Source organism: Oscarella lobularis, chromosome 6, assembly GCF_947507565.1.
Source record: "Oscarella lobularis chromosome 6, ooOscLobu1.1, whole genome shotgun sequence".
Taxonomy (NCBI): domain Eukaryota; kingdom Metazoa; phylum Porifera; class Homoscleromorpha; order Homosclerophorida; family Oscarellidae; genus Oscarella; species Oscarella lobularis.
Window position 1 is genome coordinate 3,570,214 of NC_089180.1, and position 24,855 is coordinate 3,595,068.

The following is a 24,855-nucleotide window of genomic DNA, read 5'->3' on the forward strand; positions in this document are numbered from 1 at the left end:
ACATATTGAGTACCTTCAACAGAAAACATATTGAGTACCTTCAACAGAAAACATAATGAGTACCTTCAACAGAAAACAGAAAACATATTGAGTACCTAGAACAGAAAACAGAAAACATATTGAGTACGTTCAACAGAAAAAATATTGAGTACGTTCAACAGAAAACATATTGAATACGTTTAACAGAAAACATAATGAGTACCTTCAACAGAAAACATAATGAGTACCTTCAACAGAAAACATATTGAGTACCTTCAACAGAAAACATAATGAGTACCTTCAACAAAAAACATATTGAGTACCTTCAACAGAAAACATATTTAATACGTTTAACAGAAAACATAATGAGTACCTTCAACAGAAAACATATTGAGTACCTTTAACAGAAAACAGAAAACATATTGAGTACCTACAACAGAAAACAGAAAACATATTGAGTACCTTCAACAGAAAACATAATGAGTACCTTCAACAGAAAACATATTGAGTACCATCAACAGAAAACGTAATGAGTACCTTCAACAGAAAACATATTGAGTACCTTCAACAGAAAACAGAAAACATATTGAGTACGTTCAACAGAAAACAGAAAACAGATTGAGACCTACAACAAAAAACAGAAAACATTGAGTACCTACAACAGAAAAAGAAAACATATTGAGTACCTTCAACAGAAAACAGAAAACATATTGAGTACGTTCAACAGAAAACAGAAAACAGATTGAGACCTACAACAGAAAACAGAAAACATATTGAGTACCTTCAACAGAAAACATAATGAGTACCTTCAACAGAAAACGTAATGAGTACCTTCAACAGAAAACATATTGAGTACCTTCAACAGAAAACAGAAAACATATTGAGTACGTTCAAGAGAAAACATATTGAATACGTTTACAGAAAACATAATGAGTACCTTCAACAGAAAACATATTGAGTACCTTCAACAGAAAACATAAAGAGTACCTTCAACAGAAAACAGAAAACATATTGAGTACCTACAACAGAAAACAGAAAACATATTGAGTACGTTCAACAGAAAACATATTAAATACGTTTAACAGAAAACATAATGAGTACCTTCAACAGAAAACATAATGAGTACCTTCAAGAGAAAACGTAATGAGTACCTTCAACAGAAAACATATTGAGTACCTTCAACAGAAAACATATTGAGTACCTTCAACAGAAAACATAATGAGTACCTTCAACAGAAAACAGAAAACATATTGAGTACCTACAACAGAAAACAGAAAACATATTGAGTACGTTCAACAGAAAAAATATTGAGTACGTTCAACAGAAAACATATTGAATACGTTTAACAGAAAACATAATGAGTACCTTCAACAGAAAACATAATGAGTACCTTCAACAGAAAACATATTGAGTACCTTCAACAGAAAACATAATGAGTACCTTCAACAAAAAACATATTGAGTACCTTCAACAGAAAACATATTTAATACGTTTAACAGAAAACATAATGAGTACCTTCAACAGAAAACATATTGAGTACCTTTAACAGAAAACAGAAAACATATTGAGTACCTACAACTGAAAACAGAAAACATATTGAGTACCTTCAACAGAAAACATAATGAGTACCTTCAACAGAAAACATATTGAGTACCATCAACAGAAAACGTAATGAGTACCTTCAACAGAAAACATATTGAGTACCTTCAACAGAAAACAGAAAACATATTGAGTACGTTCAACAGAAAACAGAAAACAGATTGAGACCTACAACAGAAAACAGAAAACATTGAGTACCTACAACAGAAAAAGAAAACATATTGAGTACCTTCAACAGAAAACAGAAAACATATTGAGTACGTTCAACAGAAAACAGAAAACAGATTGAGACCTACAACAGAAAACAGAAAACATATTGAGTACCTTCAACAGAAAACATAATGAGTACCTTCAACAGAAAACGTAATGAGTACCTTCAACAGAAAACATATTGAGTACCTTCAACAGAAAACAGAAAACATATTGAGTACGTTCAAGAGAAAACATATTGAATACGTTTACAGAAAACATAATGAGTACCTTCAACAGAAAACATATTGAGTGCCTTCAACAGAAAACATATTGAGTACATTCAACAGAAAACAGAAAACATATTGAGTACCTTCAACAGAAAACATAATGAGTACCTTCAACAGAGAACATATTGAGTACCTTCAACAGAAAACAGAAAACATATTGAGTACCTTCAACAGGAAACGTAATTAGTACCTTCAACAGAAAACATATTGAGTACCTTCAACAGAAAACAGAAAACATATTGAGTACGTTCAACAGAAAACAGAAAACAGATTGAGACCTACAACAGAAAACAGAAAACATATTGAGTACCTTCAACAGAAAACATATTGAGTACCTTCAACAGAAAACAGAAAACATATTGAGTACGTTCAACAGAAAACAGAAAACAGATTGAGACCTACAACAGAAAACAGAAAACATATTGATTACCTTCAACAGTAAACATAATGAGTACCTTCAACAGAAAACGTAATGAGTACCTTCAACAGAGAACATATTGAGTACCTACAACAGAAAACAGAAAAAATATTGTGTACGTTCAACAGAAAACATATTGAATACGTTTAACAGAAAACATAATGAGTACCTTCAACAGAAAACATAATGAGTACCTTCAACAGAAAACATATTGAGTGCCTTCAACAGAAAACGTAATGAGTACCTTCAACAGAAAACATATTGAGTATCTTCAACAGAAAACAGAAAACTTATTGAGTACCTTCAACAGAAAACATATTGAGTAACTTCAACAGAAAACACATTGAGTACCTACAACAGAAAACATATTGAGTAACTTCAACAGAAAACACATTCAGTACCTACAACAGAAAACACATTGAGTAACTTCAACTTGTGCTTCCTTTTGTCAAATCTTCTCTCGCTCGCATTGTTAGCTGGGCTCAGGCTGGAGTCGATCCAAAGATAATGGGCACAGGACCCATGTACCAGCTATTAGGAATGCAGTAAGGGTCTATATATAGAAATCGCATCTATATATATATATATATATATATGTATATATCAACAGTTGGGGCGGAGCTTGCCATACGCTAGAGGACGATATCGGACACGGTATGCTATTGTTCGTCAACGCCAGCGCCGTTTTTCGATCGTACACGTGCGTCTGCAAGCGACACGTGACGGCGGGAACGATTGTCTGAATATAGAGGGTACTATGTACTACTAATAATAATTCATTATCTTATGGGATTTTGAATGTTTTAGGTTATTATGCTTTTGTGACGTCAGAATATTTGTTTTCTACTGCCGCCTCCGCCACCGTCACGGCTTCTTCTATTAATTCGACTAATCATTCTTTCACAGCTACTACTACTACTTCCTCTTCTAAAACGTCTTCTCTCGATCTTCCTCTTGCTATTGGTGTTGCATTTTCTCTCCTTCTCTTTTTTTGGACTCGTCATTGGGACTGTGTTTTATTATCGGCATTATCAAAAAGCCGTCTATGATTTTGAGAACGACAGCGGACGAGGCTCGCAGCAGGACGAAGTGCTACTTGTACCTAGTCGCGTCGAAATTCCGCCAGATCTTGGGTACAAGGGAAAAAAATCAATAATCAATATTATTATCTCTACCACCCCTAGGTGTTGGCCACTTTGGAAACGTCATGAAAGCGACAATGACGTCTCCTAACGGTTCTATGAACGTAGCAGTCAAAACGACACGAAGTAAAAAGAACCCTCATTGATTCTTATATTTATTTCTCATTTTCTCTCTAGATCCTGACGACGACGAAATTTCATAGGCGAAAGTCAACTTCTGATGAATCTCGGCGATCACGATCACGTGGTGAAAATATACGGCTTCTCCTTACAAAACAGTGAGAACACGCAATACTTCCGTTCCCACAAGATTAATTAGTATTTCCATTATTTTCTTAGACGTTCTCAGTATCGTCATGGAATACGCTCAGCACGGCCATCTCCGTGCGTCGTCGTGCTCGATCTCAACTCAGCATACGCGATTCCAGCGTCGACGACGTGACGCCGGGATCTAGTGCTATATTTGTCTCACGTTGAGGCAACAGCGAAACGCAGATGCTCAGTGATTTGAAAATGTACGACTGCGCCTTGCCAAGGGAATGAAATTCGGCATATCAAAACACGTGAGGCCGGGGGTCCTCGCTCTTCTGCTAATATTATGGAGCCGACCACCGCAGTTGTACGGGTGGAGCCCGTATAACGAAGGAGGGAGGCTCTCTCAAACGTGATCTTAGGGCCGGAAGTGTCTGTATGTATGTCTGTCTGTCTGTCTGTCTGTCTGTCTGTTCGTAACGCTCGGCATTGTGACGTGAATTAAAAACCCGTTTTTTCGTACAGCGCATGCGCGACATAGGGCCCTAAACGGTGCCCCAAAAAAGGCGATTTACGACGCGAATAAAGCGTTTTTTCTTTCATAAACGGAAAAAATGCTTAGAAACCCTTATTTCCAATTGATCTGTGCTATTTTCCGTTTTATAAATGCCCTGAGAAACCGAAACGACAGTTTTGATTGTCACGCTCTGACGTCACAATCAAAAGTATCCACTCATGCCGTATGTGCGTGGGTATGTACGCGTGTACGGGTAACAGGAAATATGACCCGTACACATGCATAGGTCCTCCTCAAATACAGAATACAGAGCACATTATCAAATACACTACGTCAGAAAAGCGCCTAATTAGGAAAACATTGCAATCATGCAAGTATTTACAGTATGTAGGTAGAAGTGAGCTGTAGTAGCTAACGGCTGTAAGAACCACGTGAATATGTGACAACATAAAAAATTATGACGTCACACTATGGTATGCACTCTCGTACGGTAAACGGTGGGAGGCTCTGCATGATGGCAACACGGTGAACACCGGGCCATCATTCTCTAGTTTTATATATAAATAATATATATGTATATCTAGATGATTTGCTGATAACGTAGAAGTATCGAATGTCGAGACCACGTGGATGCGGCCAAAAAATGTAAGTGTCAGTGGATTAAGTAAACGTTTTTATATGCCTGTCAATTTTCTAGGTATGACCGGTTATACGGGCATCGATGACGCAACGATGACGACACGACCGCAGGACGTTGGCAGTCGCAGCAAATGTGGGCGAATCAGCCTAGGTACGATGTAATTTCCTTCGTAGAATGTTCCGAAGCAGTTGTCGCTATCGTTTTGCTGATACAACGGCGTCCAAAGCGATAGCGTTCGAACGATCGACGATAGAGGCTCGAAAACTGCACTTAGAGAGCGCTTCTCAGCTCTATACTAATATTTAGGACCGTTAAACGGCATTTTTCGGTCGCAAAACAGTCGAAACGACTCGTAGCGCCGCTCCTCAAATCACGAATCCGTTTTTCGCGTAGACTCGTTACTTAGTAGCAATCAGCCGACTCAGAGTTCTTAAAACGATAAACGTGTGCGTTAGAAACCGCTAGATAAGCTAGATCTAGACGACGAGCCTTTGTCACACGTACCGGAAGTAGGCGGGTCGAAATTTAATTCGCACGATTTGTTTGACCTTGTGGAGTTGTTACACTAATAAAGTAGAGTAGATCTAGTGCGTTTATTTGGAAATCGGCGAGTTGAGATTTTCAGCATCCCTCAACTATAGCACACGCTTTTTTGGTCAAAAACGGCATCTCCCAAAATCTCGAATTTTCTACGTCAAACTATAGGGCTTTAGTTAACATCATAGTCTCAAAATTGTCAGACGCGCCGAATTTTATTCACTTTTTGAAGGGCGTGACCAATGTACCGGAAGTTCGTCATTTTCGTTTGAAATTTGACTCGTACAAACTGTCTGACCTCATAGAGTTGTTTTACGAATAAAGTAGAGTAGATCTAGCCCGTTTAGTTGGAAATCCGTGAGTTGAGATTTTTAGAGAACCGTGATAGTCCATGGTTTTTTGTCAAATACCGCATCTCCCAGAACGCCACGATTTTTACGTGAAACGATAGAGCTTTAGTACCTAGTTGACTCCACGGTCTCAAAATTGTCGAGCGCCAATTTTTTGAAGGGTGTGGCTAACATTAATGCGTACCGGAAGTGGTCTTTTTTCGTGTGAAATTTGACCCGTACGAACTGTTTGACCTTGTAGTGTTGTTCTACTAATAGAGTAGAGTAGATCTAGCGCCTTTATATGGAAATCTGCGAGTTGAGATTTTTATGGAACCGTGAGCTATAGTCCATGGTTTTTTGGTCATTTTGGTGACCTCTCCGATTCCTAAGATTTCCTTTTCAAACAATGGGGATGGGTTGCCTGTTTGATCTCGCGATACCAATAGGACCTCACACCTCAAATTTTGGCTAAAATTGGAATTTTTTTTAGATGCCTATATGAAGACATGGATCAATTCCCTCCTCCTCCTCCACGGCGTTTCTTCATCCAATTCAAGGTAAATAGGACAATAGATTTGAGTGGACTGGTTTGTAATTTTATTTTAGTTCTCTCTCCTCTCCCCACCGGATCAATCGGACGATGTTTCGATGAAGAAAGAAGAGGAAGTAGACGAAGCCATCCCTGGGGACTTGGGTCAAAGTCTCCCTCCTTGTGGGCTGGAGGCTAATGTGCTCTCCCCTGGGGACTTGGGTCAAAGTCTCGCTCCTTGGAGGCTGGAGGATAATGTGCCTACCCCCTGTGGACTTGGGTTAAAGTTCACTGTGGGGACTGCAGTCTCAGTCTCACCGCTTGGCCAGGAGGTCAAGCGGCAGCGCAGGATCAAGCAGCAATCAACGAGGACCAAGGAGGAGGAGGAAGGGGAGACGAGAGAGGACTTTTTTAATTTTTTTATTTATATACATCCGGGATATTTTAATAAAAATTTTGACCATAGTTCTGCCTACTTTTACGACCGGAAGCGCACGCGACGTGAAATGACGTCGGTCCATTTCACGTCGCGTGCGCAAGTAGCGCGCTATAAAAGCGCGCATGGTCCCCTAAGCTAAGTGAAGTGCTCTTGTCGATCAAGAGCAAACGCATGCAATCTACTGTACTCTCATGCGATAGCGTCTTTAAAAAATTCGTCTACTTCTTCTTCATCTTCTCAGATTATCTACTCACCACCTACAAAACAAAAAAAGTCGTTAATTTTTGAACGCGTAAATATAAACGCTTCGTAGTACGCATACCGTTCCATCAACGCCCACAAGGCGACGAGACATTTATTTATTTATTTCTGTTCACGTTGATGACACTATAGTCTGCCTACTCAGGGAGAGACTCTACCCAATCTCTAGAACTTCGGTACGTCGACAGGCAATCAAATACTTAAAGAGATAGAGGCTCCGCTCTACACTTATTTTGATTACGGTATCTTCTTACACCAGGTGCATTTACCTTGATTTATGGAGAGTACTGTTGAGTAGGATTTCTGCGTTGAAAAGTGTTCTAAAATTGGAAGTTTCGCGGTTGCGACTTTGTGAGAAGATGCGCGGTTCGAGGAAACGCACTAGGGGGAGGAGAAAACGTTGAATTATACATGAGAGACTCTTTGCATATGAAAATACCTTATTGATTTGGTGATCCACGATTCCTCTGTACATGAACTTTGGAATCGTTCACATCGACTAAATCTAAAAGAAAAACAATAATAAATTTTTCAAAATTTTGACTTCTTACCGTTGGGAGAATCTGGACTGAGGTAAATGAGATTTGAAAGATTGTTTTCAAATATCGTCCATAAGTCGTCGTGTCGAAAATCAATCTTTAATTAAATAACGAAATTTCACGTACTATACTACATACGGAGATTTTTCTAACTGGAATATTTTTCAATGAATGACGAAATCCTTTGCTCATTTCTTTCCACAGTAGCGAATTTTCGTCGTAGCTCGTAATCATTCGATGTACGGGACTCGCGTGATTGAGATTCGAGCCGTAGATTAGCTGAATTTGATTAGCCAATATTCGCGTTTCCTAAATACGACGAATTTTATTGCGATCGTCAGCGAGTGAGCTTACTCTTAGCGTCACTCCATGCGTCAAACTCAAATCGATGACGATTTTTGGCGTTTCGGGCGATTGCATGGCGATTTGCACTCTTTCTCGCTTTTCCGCGCGCCATCGGGACGCGAAACCTAAACGCGTTTAGAGTTGGACATTCGTTAAACGCATATGATTACTTCGGGAGCTCGTTCGAAACGAAGAAACGCGAAGAAGAGACAGAAAAGATCTCCGCATGTTTTTCGGTGCGCAGGCTGCGCATCTAGTGCGCAGATTAGCGCGTAAAAATGATAGGAGCAAATGGACAAATACTACGGCTTTTCTCGTTGGAATGCGAGCGACTATCTATCCAGCAATGCTCGCGCCTCCAAGTACAACAGCAAAAATCGATTTACGCGGGATCTTTCGACGCCCTGGGCAAAATTTCGCGCCGCGAGGGAATCCGGGGTCTCTACAAGGGTTTTCTACCTCGACTTCTTGGTCTTCAGACGCACTCCACGGCCTACGAACTCTCGCGACACCTTCTCCTACCGACCACGTGGTCACCCACGTGGAAAGGTTTGGTTGCCAGGACGATAGCGAGTTCGTCGAGCCAAATCGTTTAACGTGCCAGTCGACGTCGTTTCGCAAAAGCTAATGATGGCCGGACAGTCGAAAAATCTAAATATTTCTCTACGCAACGTCATTGTTGAAATTTATTCAAAAAATGGCTTACGTGGATTTTATAAAGGTTATTTCATTTCCCTGCTAACGTTTGGTCCAACGAGCGGCATATGGTGGAGCACCTATTTGACTGTACATGATTATTTATTGCCTAATTTCCCAACTGCCCTAAATGCTTTTTCTAGAATGTGTGCCGGTTTTACGTCAAGCACGCTAACAAATCCCCTTGACGTCATACGAACTCTACGAACTCGTTTCCAGGTGATAGGTGGAAAATCAATAGGAAATATAGCGAGACGACTCTACAAGGAAAAGGGCCTAGCTATGCTCTATAAGGGGCTTACAGCAAGATACATGTCGACGTTGCCAAGCAGCGCTCTCTACATAGCAATGTACGAACTAGTCAAAAATCTTCAAGCTTATGTATATAGCAAATAAAAAATTCGTGATTTTTAGTAATAAAAGTTGTCGTTTACCAAATTTTGAAGGCATCTGTGGTACATATTGACGTACAAATCAAAATGTTATAGGACGGTGGAAAATAAGGAGTGAAGAGCCTCTGAAAAAGAAAATGATTAAATAAAAATAATATAGATTATATATAAACCTTGACAGTGGTCAAATCATCCACAATAATTCGTTTCACTCTTTCTAAATACACAGCTAGCCAGATGGTGTCGTCAGTTTGCGGTTGACTCTCAAACCTAGAGAAAAGCCATATTGTACATACTGTATATACCTATATATTAATCACCGTTCGACTGTTGCTTTTTCCAGCGTATCTAAGCAATGTGAGTCAAAGCCCTCATATAAAGATTCTATACTTACCTATTGGGTATCCCTTGACTTCGTACGCCTTTCCCAATTCGGGTTCCTTCGTCGCGTCAACTGCAGCCAAAACAGCATCCTCAATCTAAAAATTAATTATTGATTTTTTCTAATCCTATATACGGTAGGTCTTTCACTCACTCCTTCTTCCTTCAATGTAGCAGCTGCGCTTTCATATTCCGGTTTCATTTTCTTGCAGTGACCACACCCTACGTGACGTCACAATATAAACCAATATTTCTACATATTTAGACGTACACGGTGCATAGAACATGACCAGAAGTGGCTTGTGGTCAGAGAGAGCGTCTTGAAATCCAAGTGTAGTTAGATGATGAATATTTTCGCTCGTGTCCGACCACGCTTCCTCTTCCGCTGGTTTGTCACTTTCTGACGCCGGCTTAGGACTAAAAACGATATTTAATTAATTAATTATATTTATTATTGTTGTCTTACTCTGCCATCCATTGGACGATTTCGTCTTTGCTTCTTCCTCCTCCGTAATTGTATTGATAGATGCCTTTTCTAATTGAAAAAAATACGTTTTTTCTTTATTTTTAATTGATTAATATTTTCTTACTCGAAATAGACTATGGTCGGATAGCCGGTTATGTTGAATTCAATTGCAACGGGACGATTCTCCTGCTTTGTCGCATCCATTCCAGCCAAAATCTAAAATAATTATTGAATTATAGATATTGCTGCCCCTACCCCCCTTTTTTTCCATACAGCTTTGTCTTTGAGTTCTGTAGCTGCTTCAGCATAAGCGAGTTTCATCATCGACACCCTCGAAAAAATTTATTAATTATTGAAAAACTATTATTGATTTTTCACACAAGGTGCATAGAGCATCAATAGAATAGGTTTCTTCTCCTTTTTCAACATCCTGCGATACTCCTAATAAAATAAAAAAGTGACGTCATAAAATTAAAAATTAAAAATTAAAATTTACTTTGTCCGAGTCAAGGTGAAAAACGTCATCAGCCCCAGCTTCCTCTTCCCCTGTGGGATCATCCAAAAAGTTTCTCATTGACTAGAAGACAGATATATAATACAAAGGCTTCATATCTCTTATACTACATACCCTAACAGTGAACTTTCGATAATAATCCTTATTGAATTCTCCATCCCTAAATATATATATATCGTTATTAATTTTAAATAATCAATATCTTTTTGTTACTTGTAGTGCTTCAGAATTGTTCCACCTGGCGGGATTTTTAATTTCTTGCATAGTTTTGATGACGAACTGAAAAAATCAGTTTCAAAGGGGGGCCCCAGTAAATTTTTTCTCCCAAACTCACGTGCAATCGATTGTTACGAGTGCCGCGAGGCCTTTCATTGCGGTCGCAGTTTCGCCAAAAACAGGCAAAATGGCCGACATGGACTTTGCTATGCGTTTCGATCGCTTTCGAGCCTTGTCTTCGCGTTTTTCTCTCTTACTTGATTTGCCGAATAGTATAGGAACGTTTTTTCGCGTTCGGAGAAGCTTTTTGAACTCTTTGATGTCGTCTACGTCGCTGACAATGTTCTTCAAGTCGGCTTTTCCCGATTTCGAGTGAATCTGGGATCGAATAGGCGATTAGGCGTTACAAAACTGCTTTCTAAAGACTTACTTCTCCTAAGAGACACAGAAACGTAGCAAAAACCAGCAAAAATAGGCCTCTTTCCATGGCAAAAAACACTCGTCAAAAAACTCCGAGGAACTCTAGATAGCGTGCTCAGCCTCTACGTCAGAGCGTTACCATAGCAAACAACGTCGAAGCAATGAATTCGCGATTTGAGACACTCATCTTGAAAGACAAACAAGTAGCCTTACTTTCCGAAATCCAGGCACTCCTAGGCGGAGCTTCTCCACCTCGTCGCATCGCGCCGAGGCCTCCAGCGACTTCGCCGCGATTTCGACGCCGAAAACTTTCCCTAAAACGTACAACGGTCATCGAAGAGACAACTGAGCGACCTAGAAAGCAGCCGACTGATCATAAATTCACCGAAACGAGCGACGAACGCATTCTAGGTTGGCTGAAAGCGAAGGAGAAGGAAATGAAGCGCGTTCGACGCGAGAAAGCGCGAAGAACGCGCCGCGAAGCGAAAAGAGAAACAGACGGTTAAAGCTAAGGAAGAACGACGCAAAACGGCCTCGAAAAAGTACGCAGAGTGGTCAATAAGAAAGAGAGAAAGAGCGAGGGGGCGGGGCCATAGAAAGCGACCAATGAAAGAGCAGCTAAAGGAGAAATTGCTTATAAAAAATGGGTCGCTCGGAAGGAAAAGGAGCGAATTTCACTTAAAATTAAACCGGAAGTAGTGAAAAAACGAACCGGAAGATAAATTGGGGGAACGGAGAAAGAAATACGAGGCTTGGGTACAGAGAAAGGAAAGCGAAATGAAGGACAAGGCGCGACGTAAAAAATCGAGGATTCATTGCCCTTGAGCTCTTCCTCACATTTGAGTAGATAGTCTTTTAGTCCCAAATCTTCTCTTGCACAAATCCTCTTACATGAGTCATTCTCTTCCACGAGACATATGAGCATTGTGAGAATGACTTCACGTAGTCCATTGCCTTCTAATCCAACCAAAAAACGAACCAACTCCTCAACAAATCCTCTTCCAAGTAGAAGTTCTAAATAATTCAATATTCTACGTTGATTAAGATTTCTATTTTTCTACCCTTGATGCTGACGTCATCTATGCACATGTTCTTCATCATAAAAATTACTTTCGTAGTCAATTTTTCATTTCCCTTTCGAAAAACGTCAACCAGGAAGTGAATCTAAATATTTCTCTAGGCAACGTCATTGTTGAAATTTATTCAAAAAATGGCTTACGTGGATTTTATAAAGGTTATTTAACACAGGCTTTCATTTGAATGCACAGGCTTTCATTTGAATGCACAGGCTTTCATTTGAATGCACATGCTTTCATTTGAATGCACACGCTTTTATTTGAATGCACCTGCTTTCATTTGAATGCACAGGCTTTCATTTGAATGCACAGGCTTTCATTTGAATGCACAGGCTTTCATTTGAATGCACATGTTTTCATTTGAATCCACAGGGCACTTACTTGAGTCCCTGTGGATTCAAGTGCATTCAAATAAAAGCATGTGCATTCAAATGAAAGCATGTGCATTCAAATGAAAGCCTGTGCATTCAAATGAAAGCCTGTGCATTCAATTGAGAGCCTGTGCACTTACTTGAGGCCCTGTGGATTCAAATGAAAACATGTGCATTCAAATGAAAGTTTGTGTATTCAAATGAAAGCCTGTGCATTCAATTAAAAGCCTGTGCATTCAAATGAAAGCCTGCGCCAAACCTCTTTGCGTTCGCAGTGAATACTTCAGCAGCATGTTTTCGTCGAATTGGAAAGAAATTTCGACGAAGGACGCGAGCGAGTCGACTCCAATTCGCATTGAAGAAGCAACGTACGAAGCGTTTCATGCTGTCATCACGTATCTCGTCACCGGGGTGCTTGGAAGTTCGTAAGTATTTTCGTATCATTCCTGATATACTCGTGTTGGCGGATCGATATCTCGTTGAAAATCTGCGCGAGTTCTGCATCTCGCATATGGCTCGGAGAGTTTCAATTGAAACTGCTCTCGATTATCTGTCTTTGGCTGACAGGTTCAGCTTCCGAGAGCTGAGGAAAACGGCTCTGCAGTTTGCTGCAAAAAATTTCAAGACGCTGTGTCATGACGACCGGTTTGCGGCTCTTGGCGGTGAACTACTTGCCGAAATTATGAGAGTTATTGCGTCGTCAAGTTCGTCGGAGGAAGAACATTGACTGGTAATTTTGGCGCGGATTTCTTTGTTGTATGTGACTTATGCAGTTTTGAGTAAACACAGTGTTTCTTCATTATGATTAATTAATAGTCTGCAGCTTTTCAGCAAACAATAATTTCGACGAGTTGTAAAATCGATCTTTCCTTTCTGAACTTCTATTTGTGTTGCATCGTTTGGCGAAAAAGCGCTTGGAGAGAACGCTGGCCAGATTATCCATGACTAATAACGACAATGCCTGTTGCACTCCCTATACAACCGTTCTAAGTCATCCGTGGGTTCTACTGGTTGATTTATTTACGGATGTTTAATTCTTCTAATTAGCATTGCAGCATTATTCACATCGAGAGAGAGAGAGAGAGAAGAGTCACACATATAAAATCAGCGATTTATTTCTTATTAGACTACCTTGAGTGTCTTTCCTTATTAGGCTGTTGCACTGAGTTCATACTGGATATCTATAACATTGGAATTTTTACGTGCAGGTTTTGAAGCTGCTGAGAAATCAGGGCGAACAGAATAGCTTTGAATTTAGTTTGAGATGAGACGAGTTCAGTTGGAGAACGTCCTGTCCATTTCTATCGTCCTTTCGATATTAGTGTAAATAGCTATCTCCAAGAAGATGGCCCATGCAACGCACTCAACGATAAAGTTAGAAGTGCGTTTTCCGAACGATGTCGGCATTCCGTTCAGTGAAAAATTAAGGACGGCGTTCAATACGTGATGCTCGTAATTAATGCACTACAACAATGAGAAAATGAGGTCAGATTATGTCGACTCGTCCGGAATGAAATTCTACTATACAGTCCACGATCCACCACAGATGTTAGGAGAATATTTGTGATGCCACTTGCACTAAATTTTCATAAGTAGGAATCTAAACTAACACACACTACTTAGCAAGCGCTTGCACTATTGTCTGTAGTGTAGGAAAACTGTGAACTGAAACTACAACGTCTTACGAGGAATCAGAAGACTTGAACCTAATTGAAAAACCAATTAAAAATCACATACTTTCCATCCTGAGAATCTTACTCAGAATTAGCCCTCGTCGTTCGCCTCGACTGGCGACGAGGTGTAAAGCACATCAGATTTAAGTGAACCAATCCCGTTCTCCTCTTCCTCCTCTTCTTCCAGAGAGTCGGACTCAATATTTCCTCCCGTGGACGTCGGCATCAAGTAGGATTGCTGTAGAACAGCTGGCTCATCTTCCTCTATCGGCGAAGTCTAGCATCCGTGCTATTATTAAATCAATCATTTAGCTTTCATTTGAGTCTTACTGCATCCATCGTCTGCTCATCTTCATCAAATAAAACGCGCTGCTTAGCTGTCGAGCCCTTCTTCTTCTGACTGCGGGAAAGTCTCTTCTTTGACTATCACACACACACACACACACCCATATACAAAAGATGTACGTACAGTTATATCTCTTTCCTTACAGTTGACGATTGAAGGGACAGCCTTGCACGCTAAAATAATCACTACTGTATTAGCCCAGTCCAATACGCAGCACGCGACTCCTATTCCTTTCCTCAAATTTCAATGACAAGGGAGTCTTTTCGAGCAGTTTTTGCTGCACAAAAAAAAGAACACCAGTCAGGTCCAAAACAAAGAGAGCACCATAAGAACGTGTATCTTACCCTGATAATTAGTTGCCTCTGAAGTCTTCGTCTCTTACTCTTCGATTTTCCGCTAGACGGCCACTTCGGTGGCGGAGGAGTTCGGCCCTCGTCGTCGTCATCGCTGCTCAACTAAAATAGAGTGCATATAAAAGAACGTGCAGTCGTCATGTTTCATATAAACGTACTGTAGGTGGTGGAGTCTTCAAATCGTTTTCAACTGGCATTGGCGCCACTGCTGCTGCTGCTGCTGCTGCTGCAGAATCATCTGTATGAGCTTTCTGAGCAAAAATCTAATGCAAAAAAAATTCCGCCTCTCAATCACAATACAAAGAGCACTACTCTCTACTCACGACAACATCACCAGAGGAAGCCTCTTCTTTCATGGCTAACATCTTCTTCTTAGCCGATAGCAATCGTGAATGAAGTCTTGTGCTTCGCCTGATCGGACACGGTGTTTTCTGTAACAAAACCAGATTGTAAATAAAAAGCCATTTGATTATTACATAATATACACATGTCACCTTCCTCGTCTTCTTGACTTTCTTTTGACAAACAGGAGTCATCTCCCTCTCCCAGCCGTTGAGCTGCGTCTTCTGGATCTTTGCAAACTGCTTGTCGATGTCTTCAATTTGGCCCTCGATCATGTCCCAATAGCCCTGGACATCGTCGAGAGTCACTTCCTTATCAATGTCGACATTCTTGAAAACAAAAATGAAACGCTTTTAATTAATTAATTAATTAATTAATTAATAATAGAAAGTCGAGCGCGCGTACCTCTGCGTCATCACAGAGTTTTTCGAAAAACGTGAACTTCTTTTGAAGCAGAAACTGCGCTTTTCTGACAGCAGCCCGAATCATTTTGCAGCCTGAACAAAAAAATAAATAACGCAGCGGTAAACAATTCCTCAAAAAATTTCAATTAATTAAAAACCTTGCTCTGGGATATCCGTCTCTAAGTAGTTCGACCACGTCGCGCAAGCAACGTCAAATTCATCCGCCTTTTTGCGAATGATTTGTCGGAAATGGTTCAAGCGAGCAAGTTTAGTAGTAGGAGATTCCTCTTCCGTTTCCGTTTCCGTCTCTGTCACCGTCTCTGTCACCGTTTCCAGTTCTTTCACCGTTTCCAGTTCTTTGACGGGTGAAGCGGCGGAAGGGAGAGGAGGTGGCGCGAATAACACAACAAAAGGCGAAAATCCTTTTCCCAATTCAAACGACGACTTCTGCGAAAAGAGAGCGTTAATTGAATTAATTTGTAAAAATCCAACATTCAAAATCGCCTTTGTTTCAGTAGGTGTAGTTTTAATTTGTTTCTTAGGAGCCGGCATGGCAGGTCTAAAAATAATCTCTAATGAGTAAATTAACTAATTACATATGTATTCTTAGACACTTGTTTGTGAGGCTTATCGCCTGTTTTCTGCTCTCCACCGTCGCTGAGGTGAATCTAAAAAATTGTATAATGTATCTGTCATGGGCAATTTCGAGTTTTTCTTATACCCCATTTTCTTGACGGGTTCCAGTCTTTCTGGAATCGTATTGGAGACGAGGAGGAACGGCTTTTTCTTCATCGCCTCCTGTCGTTTCTTCAGCTCTTTTCGCTTCTTGAATTCCTGCATCCGTTCGCTCATCGATTTTCCCTCGTCCTGGGTCGTCGGTCCTGAAGCGAAAGACTCGCGCGTCAATATAACAGAGCTCGAAAGGCGAACGAACTCGTTGCGATGTGCCGTTTCGGCCCCCTCTTCGGAACGCGGTTTCGTCGTAGTCTGGATACCCGTCGTAGTCTGGATACCCGACCCTCTCGCTCCTCGAGCGAGAGGGTCGGGTATCCAGACTAGTTTCGTCGCGCGTTCAGAGCGTCGTGACGTTTAGTTCGACGCCGATCGTGTTCCTCTTCGTCTTTTCGAAAGCGGCGGCGGTCCTCGGCAGAAAGTCCTCGCGCTTTGTACGCTCGCTGACAGTTGCGATCCATTTCTTTCTTCGTTGATTTCGCGTGCGCTTTGCAAAATTTATAGACACGTGGTCTATACATATCCTCATAAAACCGCGCCTACTCTAATTTTGGCATGCAACATTTCCCATGATGTTGAGGCTTTAGCTTTTTCAAGATACGCTCTGCACGTCGGCCTGGAGGCTGTAGCCCGCTCTGAGAATTATTATGTATTAATTGATTTGTGACGTTTTGAAGGAAGACCCGGATGTGCCTGACGAAACGATGCGTTTTTATGAAAAACGCGTCGTCAGTCAGTCTCTTCGTAGCTTGGCTCGGCGCTTCAGGCAAAGTTCGTGCGGAAAGTCATTTTTTTTCGATAGAATATCATCTGTCGCTAGGTCTTTTGCGCTGGAAATGGACGAATTCGAATCAAAAGCAGCCGTTCGGGTCGCCAGAGCGCCCGCACGACCAACCGGGATCGTGGCAACAGCTCCAAAAAATAGAGATGAATAGAAAGTTGATTGTGTTACTCTTTAGGTTGGACCTCCTCCTCAGTTCTCATTCAGCATTTCTAGCGCTGATAGTCTCGAGAAGAAACTGATGCAGGCTCAAGAAGAACTCGGCATCGATCCATCTGGCTGCATACCAGTCACATATCAGTCCGACTCCGATACCTTGTACACTGTCACAGGGGAATTTTTGGGCTGTGTTCTTTTACTTTTTATTAGGTCTATGTTTATTAGTGCTGTCATATCGTTTGCCATATATATATATATATATATAAGAGGGGTTGCACGGTGACGTCATACCGCACGTGATCATTGACCGTGGTGGGCAAGCTAAAGCTGGGACAGCTGGTCCGCATAGGGGTTTTTCGCCGATTTACCGTCGTCGTACTTAGTTATGGTTCAAATATGCTGCGTAGTCGGACTCGGTGTTGATATCATGTAGATTATCATATCGCTCGATTTCACGTCGGGAATCTCATCAGGAGACGCCGTCCACTCATCAATCTCGTACGGATCAACGAGCAAGCCAGCAGCAATGACTTTCGTCCTATATCTCGCCTGTGACTCGCGAGAAAGACCAGAGACACGGCTCGAAAGTGGTTCCATCACACGCGCACCCAGAAAACGCAGCAGATACGCTTGACGCGAAATTCTGTGACAGTATGGAATAGCTACACGCGATAGGCACACCTTCTCCCGCTAAAGTAAGCACCGAGTCAGCATAAATTAGAGCCTCGTCGTCAATGAGTCACGCCCCCCAAATTAGCTCGCCGCTCCGATACTTGCGGGTGTAGAGCGAAATTGGCAGTACTAAAGGCCTTAGAAAGACTATTCCCAAGTGATGAGTACGCGGTCCCCGACGGATAGGGTGGATTCTCATCGGTACACACAGCTGCCCGCAGGCGCGCCCACCAGTTTGCCCACCACGGTCAACATCACGTGGATCATGACGTCACATGCAACCCCTCTATGGGAGGATGGGAGGAACATCCCAAGGAGGCGTTGGCTCATTGGTAAATTTTAATTAATTAATTAGTGTACGTTGGGGTTCCGGGACGTTGATCGATTAATTTCTTCTTACAGATGCAGTTTGGAAAGGCGAGACCCGTCGTCATTCTAGACTCCCAAATAGAGCGAAGCAAAAAGGGAGATCAAGGAATTCGTCGACTATTTCAAACATCCGCAAACGTTCACCAATCTCGGCGCAAAAATTCCCAAAGGCGCTCTCCTAACGGGGCCCCCGGGCACGGGAAAAACGATGCTCGCCAAAGCGGTCGCCAGCGAAGCGTCCGTTCCCTTTCTCTCCATGGCCGGACCCGATTTCGTCCAAGTGTTTGCCGGTACATCACTCAATTTTCGAATAATAGAATTTTTTAAAACGCACGGGCAATTTCTAAATAATTTATTTAAATAAACTGCATACCCTACAAGTATATACAGTATGCTACGCACAGCACTCCAAATTAATTAATTATACAGCACTGCCGTTCAAAGATTGTCAATAGCTTCATGGTATCAACTGCGATCTGAGTGCAAGTCAACGGCGACAAAGTCTCGTTGATTCGCATTGACTACGTCGTTTGGATCTGACGTCACATCTAGATTTTGTTTCAATGCCTGCAACTCGGACATGGCCTTTGTCGACACCTCGTATCGATGCAGGACAATGAAATAGTATAATATCGCCGCAAACACGAGAAAAACGAGGACAAAGACGCCAAGCACAACGCTAGCAACGAGAGCTGCAATCCAACGATTCGACGCCGAGCTCTCGTCGTCACTCAGAGTCCCATTCACATGCTCCAAAACGACGTTGCCTCCGTAGACGTGAGCAAATGTAATCCAGCATATAATCCAGCATATAATCCCCAATTCGAACATGAAGAGAACGATGCTGATAATCGTGGAGAACGCCCACGCGAGTTCGACGTATTTGTGAAGGCGCACCGCTTCCGGGTCGACGGTGTGACGCGAGCCGACCGCGTCGACGTACGGCAGTATGCACGTCGATATCAATAAAGCGAATAGATGAACGCCTATTAGAATAGTCGTCGTCACGCCGAATGCGATTAGAAGTTGAATTGATATGTCCAACGGCAAGTCGGCCTCTACCATGGCAACCTGTCAGAGAGAGAGAGAGAGAGAGAGAGAGAGAGAGAGAGGAGATTTACTTTTTAATATAAATTCTCTAATTAAATAATTTTAATTAGATTAATTTTAATTGGATTAATTATTTAAAATAATTTTCTACATGGCTTCCGTTCGAAAGAAGGGGGGAGGGAGAAAGTCGCGTAAGAAGGTGAGTGGGCGGTCGAGTCTTTTACCATTGCGAATCCTGATAGGAGCGTTGACGTCTGGCTCGACTGCTTCGCGACTCAGCCACAGGCTATTCCAAGCCAAGTGATCGTACTTCTTCGAGACATTTGCAACGCGTCACGTGCCTAACTCACCGGCGTGTTGCCCTCTGCGCATGCCCACTGCAGCAGCTTCAGAAAATGATCAGAAACGACGCTTCAGATCGGCAACTGGTATCGCTCGACCGACTCGCAGGCGTCGAATACATGCACCTGACGTCTAATTTGCATTGCAAATAGCGAGATTCGCGCGGCGCTCGCCGAACGATCACGGAAGACGTTCCGGAACTGAACGAGTGTGATTGCAAGCTGGTGGACAGCTTTTCCTCCACTACTTCCACTCGGTTTCACTTCAAAATCGATAGACAGCTTGAGATTCTCCGTTCCTATGTATCTTTTGAGTGACGCGGAGCCTTTTAGGTCACCTACTTGTGGCAACGAGAAAGCCATAAATGATTAGACGATCGCCGCTGAACACCGGAGGAACTTTTGATGGAGTTTGAATGACTTTGCTTTCCCCAGGTAAGGACCAGCTGATGTGAACATCTGAGAGTGATGGAGCCAATGAGCGCTTCAGCATTCTCATTACCTACAGGAAACCAAATATGTGAAGTGTCACCCTAATTAATACCGTACAGTAGAACCCCGATTATCCGAACCCCTTGGGGCAGCGGGGGGTTCGGATAATCGAAACGTTCGGATAATCGAAATAGGAGTTTTTTTACACAAAACGGGTGAAATTTTAGGTTTTAGATAGCTTAGGTGTTTGAGTGAGAGAAAAAATAGAGCTACGGTGCGCTGTACGCCGTTGTGGCGGTTATTTAAGCTGGTAACACAAAGTTTTTTCTGTCGGCACGCCCAATTTCGGTCATGTGACTTAGAAATTCGGGGTTCGGATAATCGAAAGTTCGGATAATCGGGGTCCGGATAATCGGGGTTCTACTGTAGTGAGAATTTATACCTTAGGCTGCATTCGTTCGCCAGCTTGAATAAATTCACTTGAGCCTTTACCAGCTTTGGCTATTCCTTTCACGAGTTCAGTTGAAGCGCCGGATCCAATTCCAACAGAGAAACGCCTGCAAAAACAAGGCAATTATTTCAAAATGAACATTGACTGGAAAGACAGTACCTAGCTTTGCGAGCATTCTTCTTCACTTCTTCAATGACATGTATTGGATACGTCCCCGTCAGTGAGTACAAAGATCTGCTTTGGAAGACCTTTCACAGATGGCATCTTGAAGATCTCTTCGAGAGGTGGCAGCAATTCTGTTCCGCCGAGATCGGCTCGTATGCTTTTTGTGTGCTGAACGGCCTTGTCTAGATTTCCCTGATTATAAACAACACTCTCTTTGAACAGCTTCTTGTGGCTCGATCCGAATCCCACGATATTGAAATAGCAATCGTCGGGAATTCTCCTCCTCCCCGAGCGAGAGGGTCGGGTATCCAGACTACTAGTTTCGAGCCTTGCGATCGCAACGGTATGCGAGTTTCGGCCCGAAATCGCTTCCACAGCGAGAAAACGTTCGTCGAAAATGACTACACGGTCGCGGAAAGACATGCGCGTAGGATAGTCTGGAGGCCAGACCCTCGCTCAGGGAGAGGGAGAGGGAGAGGGAGAGCGAGAGGGTCGGGTATCCAGACTAGCCCGGGAGAGGAGGAGAGGCTTGCGGACGAAAGAGAGCCCGCCCTGCTGTGAACGCGGTGGCAGTTACGATTCCCGAAAAACTCACCGAGACGATTTTGAGGCGTTGACGAGGACGAGAAACGGGCGGCTACGAGTCCAGTTACGACTTACGAGTCCGCGCTCGAAGGGGGAGATCCGGGAGATCCACGCGTTGGTGCTTGAATCTATCAGAGCCACAGCGGGAGAAGCTAGTTCGAGTTCGTCGTTTCATGTCGTAAAACCGGATCGTTATCCACAACTGGAATACGTGAATGTGATTAATAGCAGAGTTTTCGAAGCCAAAGAGCGCAAAGACGGGCCTGTGAACTGCATTGTCAAATTCTTGTCTATCAAGTACCCAGAAGAAGTGCATCAGCATTGCTATGAAAACGGCATTGCTCCTAAGTTTGACGTGGAAGAGGCTGACGGATACTCTATTGTTGTCATGGAGAAAGTTGAAGAGGCTACGAATCTCGACGAATACATCAAAGCTGTGGCTGCACACTCATCAAGCTGCGCGCCTTACCAACGTGTCATCGAAAGTATGGAAAGAGCTCTGCACGTTCTTCACAGCAAGGGCTATGTCCACGGAGATTTTCGAGGCCCCAACATTCTTGTCTGCTCCAGCGGTTCTGTTAAATTTGTTGATTTTGATTGGTCGGGCAAACAAGACGAGACGAAGTATGAGCAGTTGGGCAATTGCTATGTGTGGCCTTGTTTTAAAAACAGTGAGCTTTCGAGCCATGATCTCTACTTTCTAGCCAGATACAAGAGAAAAATTCGCGAGGCCGCTACTGGACTTCCTAAATAGGAACATATTCACTCTTTTGTTCTTCTGTTGTTTGGCATACTGATTTACAATTGATATGAACGGCCTCATTGATGTCTTCTCTATAGTTGAAGTTCACGTAACCGTCCTATATCTAAATAAAAAACTCGTAGCAGCCGTAAAGTAAGAAAGGAAAAAAGACAACGATTAATTGATTAATTAATCCCTAAAGAGTCCCCGTAGTCTAAAATATAAGACTGAAACACTGTAAATAAAGCCACCCCTCATCCACATACCTTCCCATTCTTACAGGTTCATCCCTACCAAAGACAAAATGACCAAAGCCACAAAACGCGTAGGTTATATATTAAACACTTATCTGATCCCTTGAAACACACAGTCCCAATTTCACCTTTCATTGACAGAAAAACGGTTCTATAAAAAAACAAACAAACTAAGTAAAAAAACACATACCGGTACCCAAACATTCACCTTTATATGCAGTCGATAACCGCGCCCTTCATAGCTCTCGTTCTGGATTCCTATACGTAGAACTAATCTAAAGACAACTTTGGAAGTGAGTCATTCAATTAATAAATAGCCTCCGGTGGCTTCTCCATTGGGTCTTGCATATCATTCCTTTGACGTTTAGGTGAGACTTTGTGACACGTTTGAAAGGAGGTTGAATAAAGAGCCCAGACAATGTTCTTTTGGACTAGAGTAGCAATGTTGCAGGATTTTAATTGGAGTCTTCACTTCAAGTGGGACACGTTTTCGACTCGTTTTAATTAAGGCCAGCAGAACTGATCCCTTAGCACATATACCCTAACCCTTAATTAAGGCAGTAGTGTAAATCAAACTCTCTCTGATATAATGCTGACCACGCCCATCCAATAAAAACCAATATAATGGAGCCGACCACCAGAGTTGTACGGGTGGAGCCCGTATAACGGCGGAGGGAGGCTCTCTCAAACGTGATCTTAGGGCCGGAAGTGTCTGTCTGTATGTCTGTTCGTCACGCTACGTATTGTGACGTCACATAAGAAAACCCTTACTTTGTAAAGCGCATGCGCGACATATGGCCCAAAACGGTGCCCCAAAAAAGGCGATTTTCGGCGCGAATAAAGCGTTTTTTCTTTCATAAACGGAAAAAATGCTTAGAAACCCTTATTTCCAATTGATCTGTGCTATTTTCCGTGTTATAAATGCCCTGAGAAACCGAAACGACAGTTTTGATTGTCACGCTCTGACGTCACAATCAAAAGTATCCACTCATGTACAGTATGTGCGTGGGTATGTACGCGTGTACGGATAACAGGAAATATGACCCGTACACGCCCCCGTACACATGCATAGGTCCTCCTCAAATACAGAATACAGAGCACATTATCAAATACACTACGTCAGAAAAGCGCCTAATTAGGAAAACATTGCAGGTAGGAGTGAGCTGTAGTAGCTAACGGCTGTAAGGACCACGTGAATAGGTGACAACATAAAAAAATTATGACGTCACACTATGATATGCACTCGCGTACCGTAAGCGGTGGGAGACTCTGCATGATGGCAACACGGTGAACACCGAGCCATCATTCTCTAGTAGTTTATCTGTTTGCGCATGCACGAGTCCCTACCAATTAGGTTATTGCTACGTTTTCCCTGATGACTATGTCTCACAAAATGGCTTTGGATAAGGTCAATACGCAATGGATAAGCGTCGGGTTTCCGTTAATCGAAGCTTTAGGAAAAAAGCTTCGATTTAAGGTCCGACGAATTTTTAATTGGGGGGGACAGTTTTCGAGGAGAGCGTGTTGAAATTTTTGAACGCGCATCAAAGCAAAATTTTGTGCAAATCCCCACTCAGACATAAGCATTAGGGTGTTATAAATCCATGGCAATGATAGGAGAGGCGCTAAATATTTCTATTTATTTGGTCTCAAGTTGCAGCTGTTGACCATCCGCGCCCAATTTTTGCCTCCGTGCGGGTAGTTTCTCTACCTCAAACGCATGTGCGATCGGGAGATTACTAAAAGATCTAATAGTTTTGAGCGAAATAGTTTTCGTTATGCAGATCGGTAATCGCATTTTACAGGACTTCCCTGCAGACGTAGTCCGTCAGCGAATTGTTAGAAAAACTTTCACTAAATGCATTTTGGAGCCGACCACCGCAGTTGTACGGGTGGAGCCCGTATAACGAAGGAGGGAGGCTCTCTCAAACGTGATCTTAGGGCCGGAAGTGTCTGTATGTATGTATGTATGTACGTCTGTTCGGTACAGTATTGTGACGTCACACAGGAAAAACCCTTACTTTGTAAAGCGCATGCGTGAAATGGGGCCCAAAACGGGTACCCGAAAAAGGCGATTTACGGTGCGAATAAAGCGTTTTTTCTTTCAGAAACGAAAAAAATGCTTAGAAACCCTTATTTCCAATTGATCTGTTCTATTTTCCGTGTTATAAATGCGCTGAGAAACCGAAACGACAGTTTTGATTGTCACGCTCTGACGTCACAATCAAAAGTATCCAGTCACATGTACAGTATATGGGTGGGTCTGTACGCGTGTACGGGTAACAGGAAATATGACCCGTACACATGCATAGGTCCTCCTAAAATACAGAGCACATGCATTATCAAATACAGTACAGTGCGTGCCAGCAGCTCGTGCCAGCATAAATGGCCAAACGGGACTTTTAGTAGCGCGCGAGGAATTCAGAGCGTAGTTTACATTTGGCGTAGTTTTGACGTTTGATCG

General features: G+C 42.3%; 4 protein-coding genes, 3 long non-coding RNA genes and 2 pseudogenes across 9 annotated transcripts; 4 read left to right on the top strand and 5 right to left on the bottom strand.

Moving 5' to 3' along the window:
- The first annotated feature begins 2,887 nt into the window (after positions 1–2,887).
- LOC136188047 (uncharacterized) lies at positions 2,888–4,172 on the top strand. The gene is made up of 6 exons (XR_010670093.1): positions 2,888–3,020; positions 3,086–3,227; positions 3,283–3,608; positions 3,660–3,743; positions 3,795–3,895; positions 3,957–4,172. It is a non-coding gene; the product is annotated as an uncharacterized lncRNA (long non-coding RNA).
- An 817-nt stretch (positions 4,173–4,989) lies between these two features.
- LOC136188240 (uncharacterized) lies at positions 4,990–6,578 on the top strand. Its single transcript, XR_010670177.1, has 4 exons — positions 4,990–5,031; positions 5,084–5,176; positions 6,386–6,452; positions 6,502–6,578. It is a non-coding gene; the product is annotated as an uncharacterized lncRNA (long non-coding RNA).
- Positions 6,579–6,939: 361 nt separating this feature from the next.
- Positions 6,940–8,867, bottom strand: LOC136188239 (tRNA methyltransferase 10 homolog B-like). 2 transcript variants are annotated; one of them, XM_065975956.1, is made up of 9 exons: positions 8,715–8,867; positions 8,468–8,671; positions 8,018–8,133; positions 7,817–7,972; positions 7,676–7,760; positions 7,564–7,629; positions 7,394–7,505; positions 7,186–7,346; positions 6,940–7,120 (listed from the first exon to the last, which is right to left on the bottom strand). In XM_065975956.1, exons 3-6 carry the CDS (start codon positions 8,081–8,083, stop codon positions 7,565–7,567), a joined length of 372 nt encoding a protein of 123 aa, XP_065832028.1. In that variant the 5' UTR covers positions 8,084–8,133; positions 8,468–8,671; positions 8,715–8,867; the 3' UTR covers positions 6,940–7,120; positions 7,186–7,346; positions 7,394–7,505; position 7,564. The 2 variants fall into 2 exon arrangements, with proteins under 2 accessions (XP_065832028.1, XP_065832027.1); XM_065975955.1 differs by lacking the exons at positions 8,468–8,671; positions 8,715–8,867 and adding an exon at positions 8,179–8,253.
- LOC136188206 (solute carrier family 25 member 44-like) lies at positions 8,235–9,285 on the top strand (annotated as a pseudogene).
- On the bottom strand, positions 9,056–10,495 carry LOC136188238 (protein disulfide-isomerase A5-like). Of its 2 annotated transcripts, none has more exons than XM_065975954.1 (11): positions 10,440–10,495; positions 10,324–10,384; positions 10,217–10,274; positions 10,068–10,159; positions 9,944–10,012; positions 9,749–9,894; positions 9,632–9,699; positions 9,491–9,575; positions 9,417–9,429; positions 9,270–9,366; positions 9,056–9,221 (listed from the first exon to the last, which is right to left on the bottom strand). In XM_065975954.1, exons 3-11 carry the CDS (start codon positions 10,265–10,267, stop codon positions 9,135–9,137), a joined length of 708 nt encoding a protein of 235 aa, XP_065832026.1. In that variant the 5' UTR covers positions 10,268–10,274; positions 10,324–10,384; positions 10,440–10,495; the 3' UTR covers positions 9,056–9,134. The 2 variants fall into 2 exon arrangements, with proteins under 2 accessions (XP_065832026.1, XP_065832025.1); XM_065975953.1 differs by having other exon boundaries at positions 9,417–9,444; positions 10,440–10,494.
- A 3,629-nt stretch (positions 10,496–14,124) lies between these two features.
- On the bottom strand, positions 14,125–16,635 carry LOC136187970 (guanylate kinase-associated protein mars-like). Its single transcript, XM_065975666.1, has 14 exons — positions 16,593–16,635; positions 16,380–16,539; positions 16,273–16,326; positions 16,163–16,217; positions 15,817–16,105; positions 15,660–15,751; positions 15,407–15,583; positions 15,236–15,343; positions 15,071–15,175; positions 14,904–15,014; positions 14,703–14,836; positions 14,544–14,636; positions 14,299–14,490; positions 14,125–14,246 (listed from the first exon to the last, which is right to left on the bottom strand). The coding sequence occupies exons 2-11, from the start codon at positions 16,508–16,510 to the stop codon at positions 14,753–14,755; spliced, it is 1,206 nt and encodes a 401-aa protein (XP_065831738.1). The 5' UTR covers positions 16,511–16,539; positions 16,593–16,635; the 3' UTR covers positions 14,125–14,246; positions 14,299–14,490; positions 14,544–14,636; positions 14,703–14,752.
- A 445-nt stretch (positions 16,636–17,080) lies between these two features.
- LOC136188248 (uncharacterized) lies at positions 17,081–17,561 on the top strand. The gene is made up of 3 exons (XR_010670179.1): positions 17,081–17,161; positions 17,211–17,489; positions 17,541–17,561. It is a non-coding gene; the product is annotated as an uncharacterized lncRNA (long non-coding RNA).
- A 1,153-nt stretch (positions 17,562–18,714) lies between these two features.
- Positions 18,715–19,744, bottom strand: LOC136188207 (protein orai-2-like). The gene is made up of 3 exons (XM_065975930.1): positions 19,732–19,744; positions 19,646–19,695; positions 18,715–19,442 (listed from the first exon to the last, which is right to left on the bottom strand). The coding sequence occupies exons 1-3, from the start codon at positions 19,742–19,744 to the stop codon at positions 18,837–18,839; spliced, it is 669 nt and encodes a 222-aa protein (XP_065832002.1). The 3' UTR covers positions 18,715–18,836.
- On the bottom strand, positions 19,301–21,233 carry LOC136188208 (von Willebrand factor A domain-containing protein 5A-like; annotated as a pseudogene).
- Between the last annotated feature and the right edge of the window lie 3,622 nt (positions 21,234–24,855).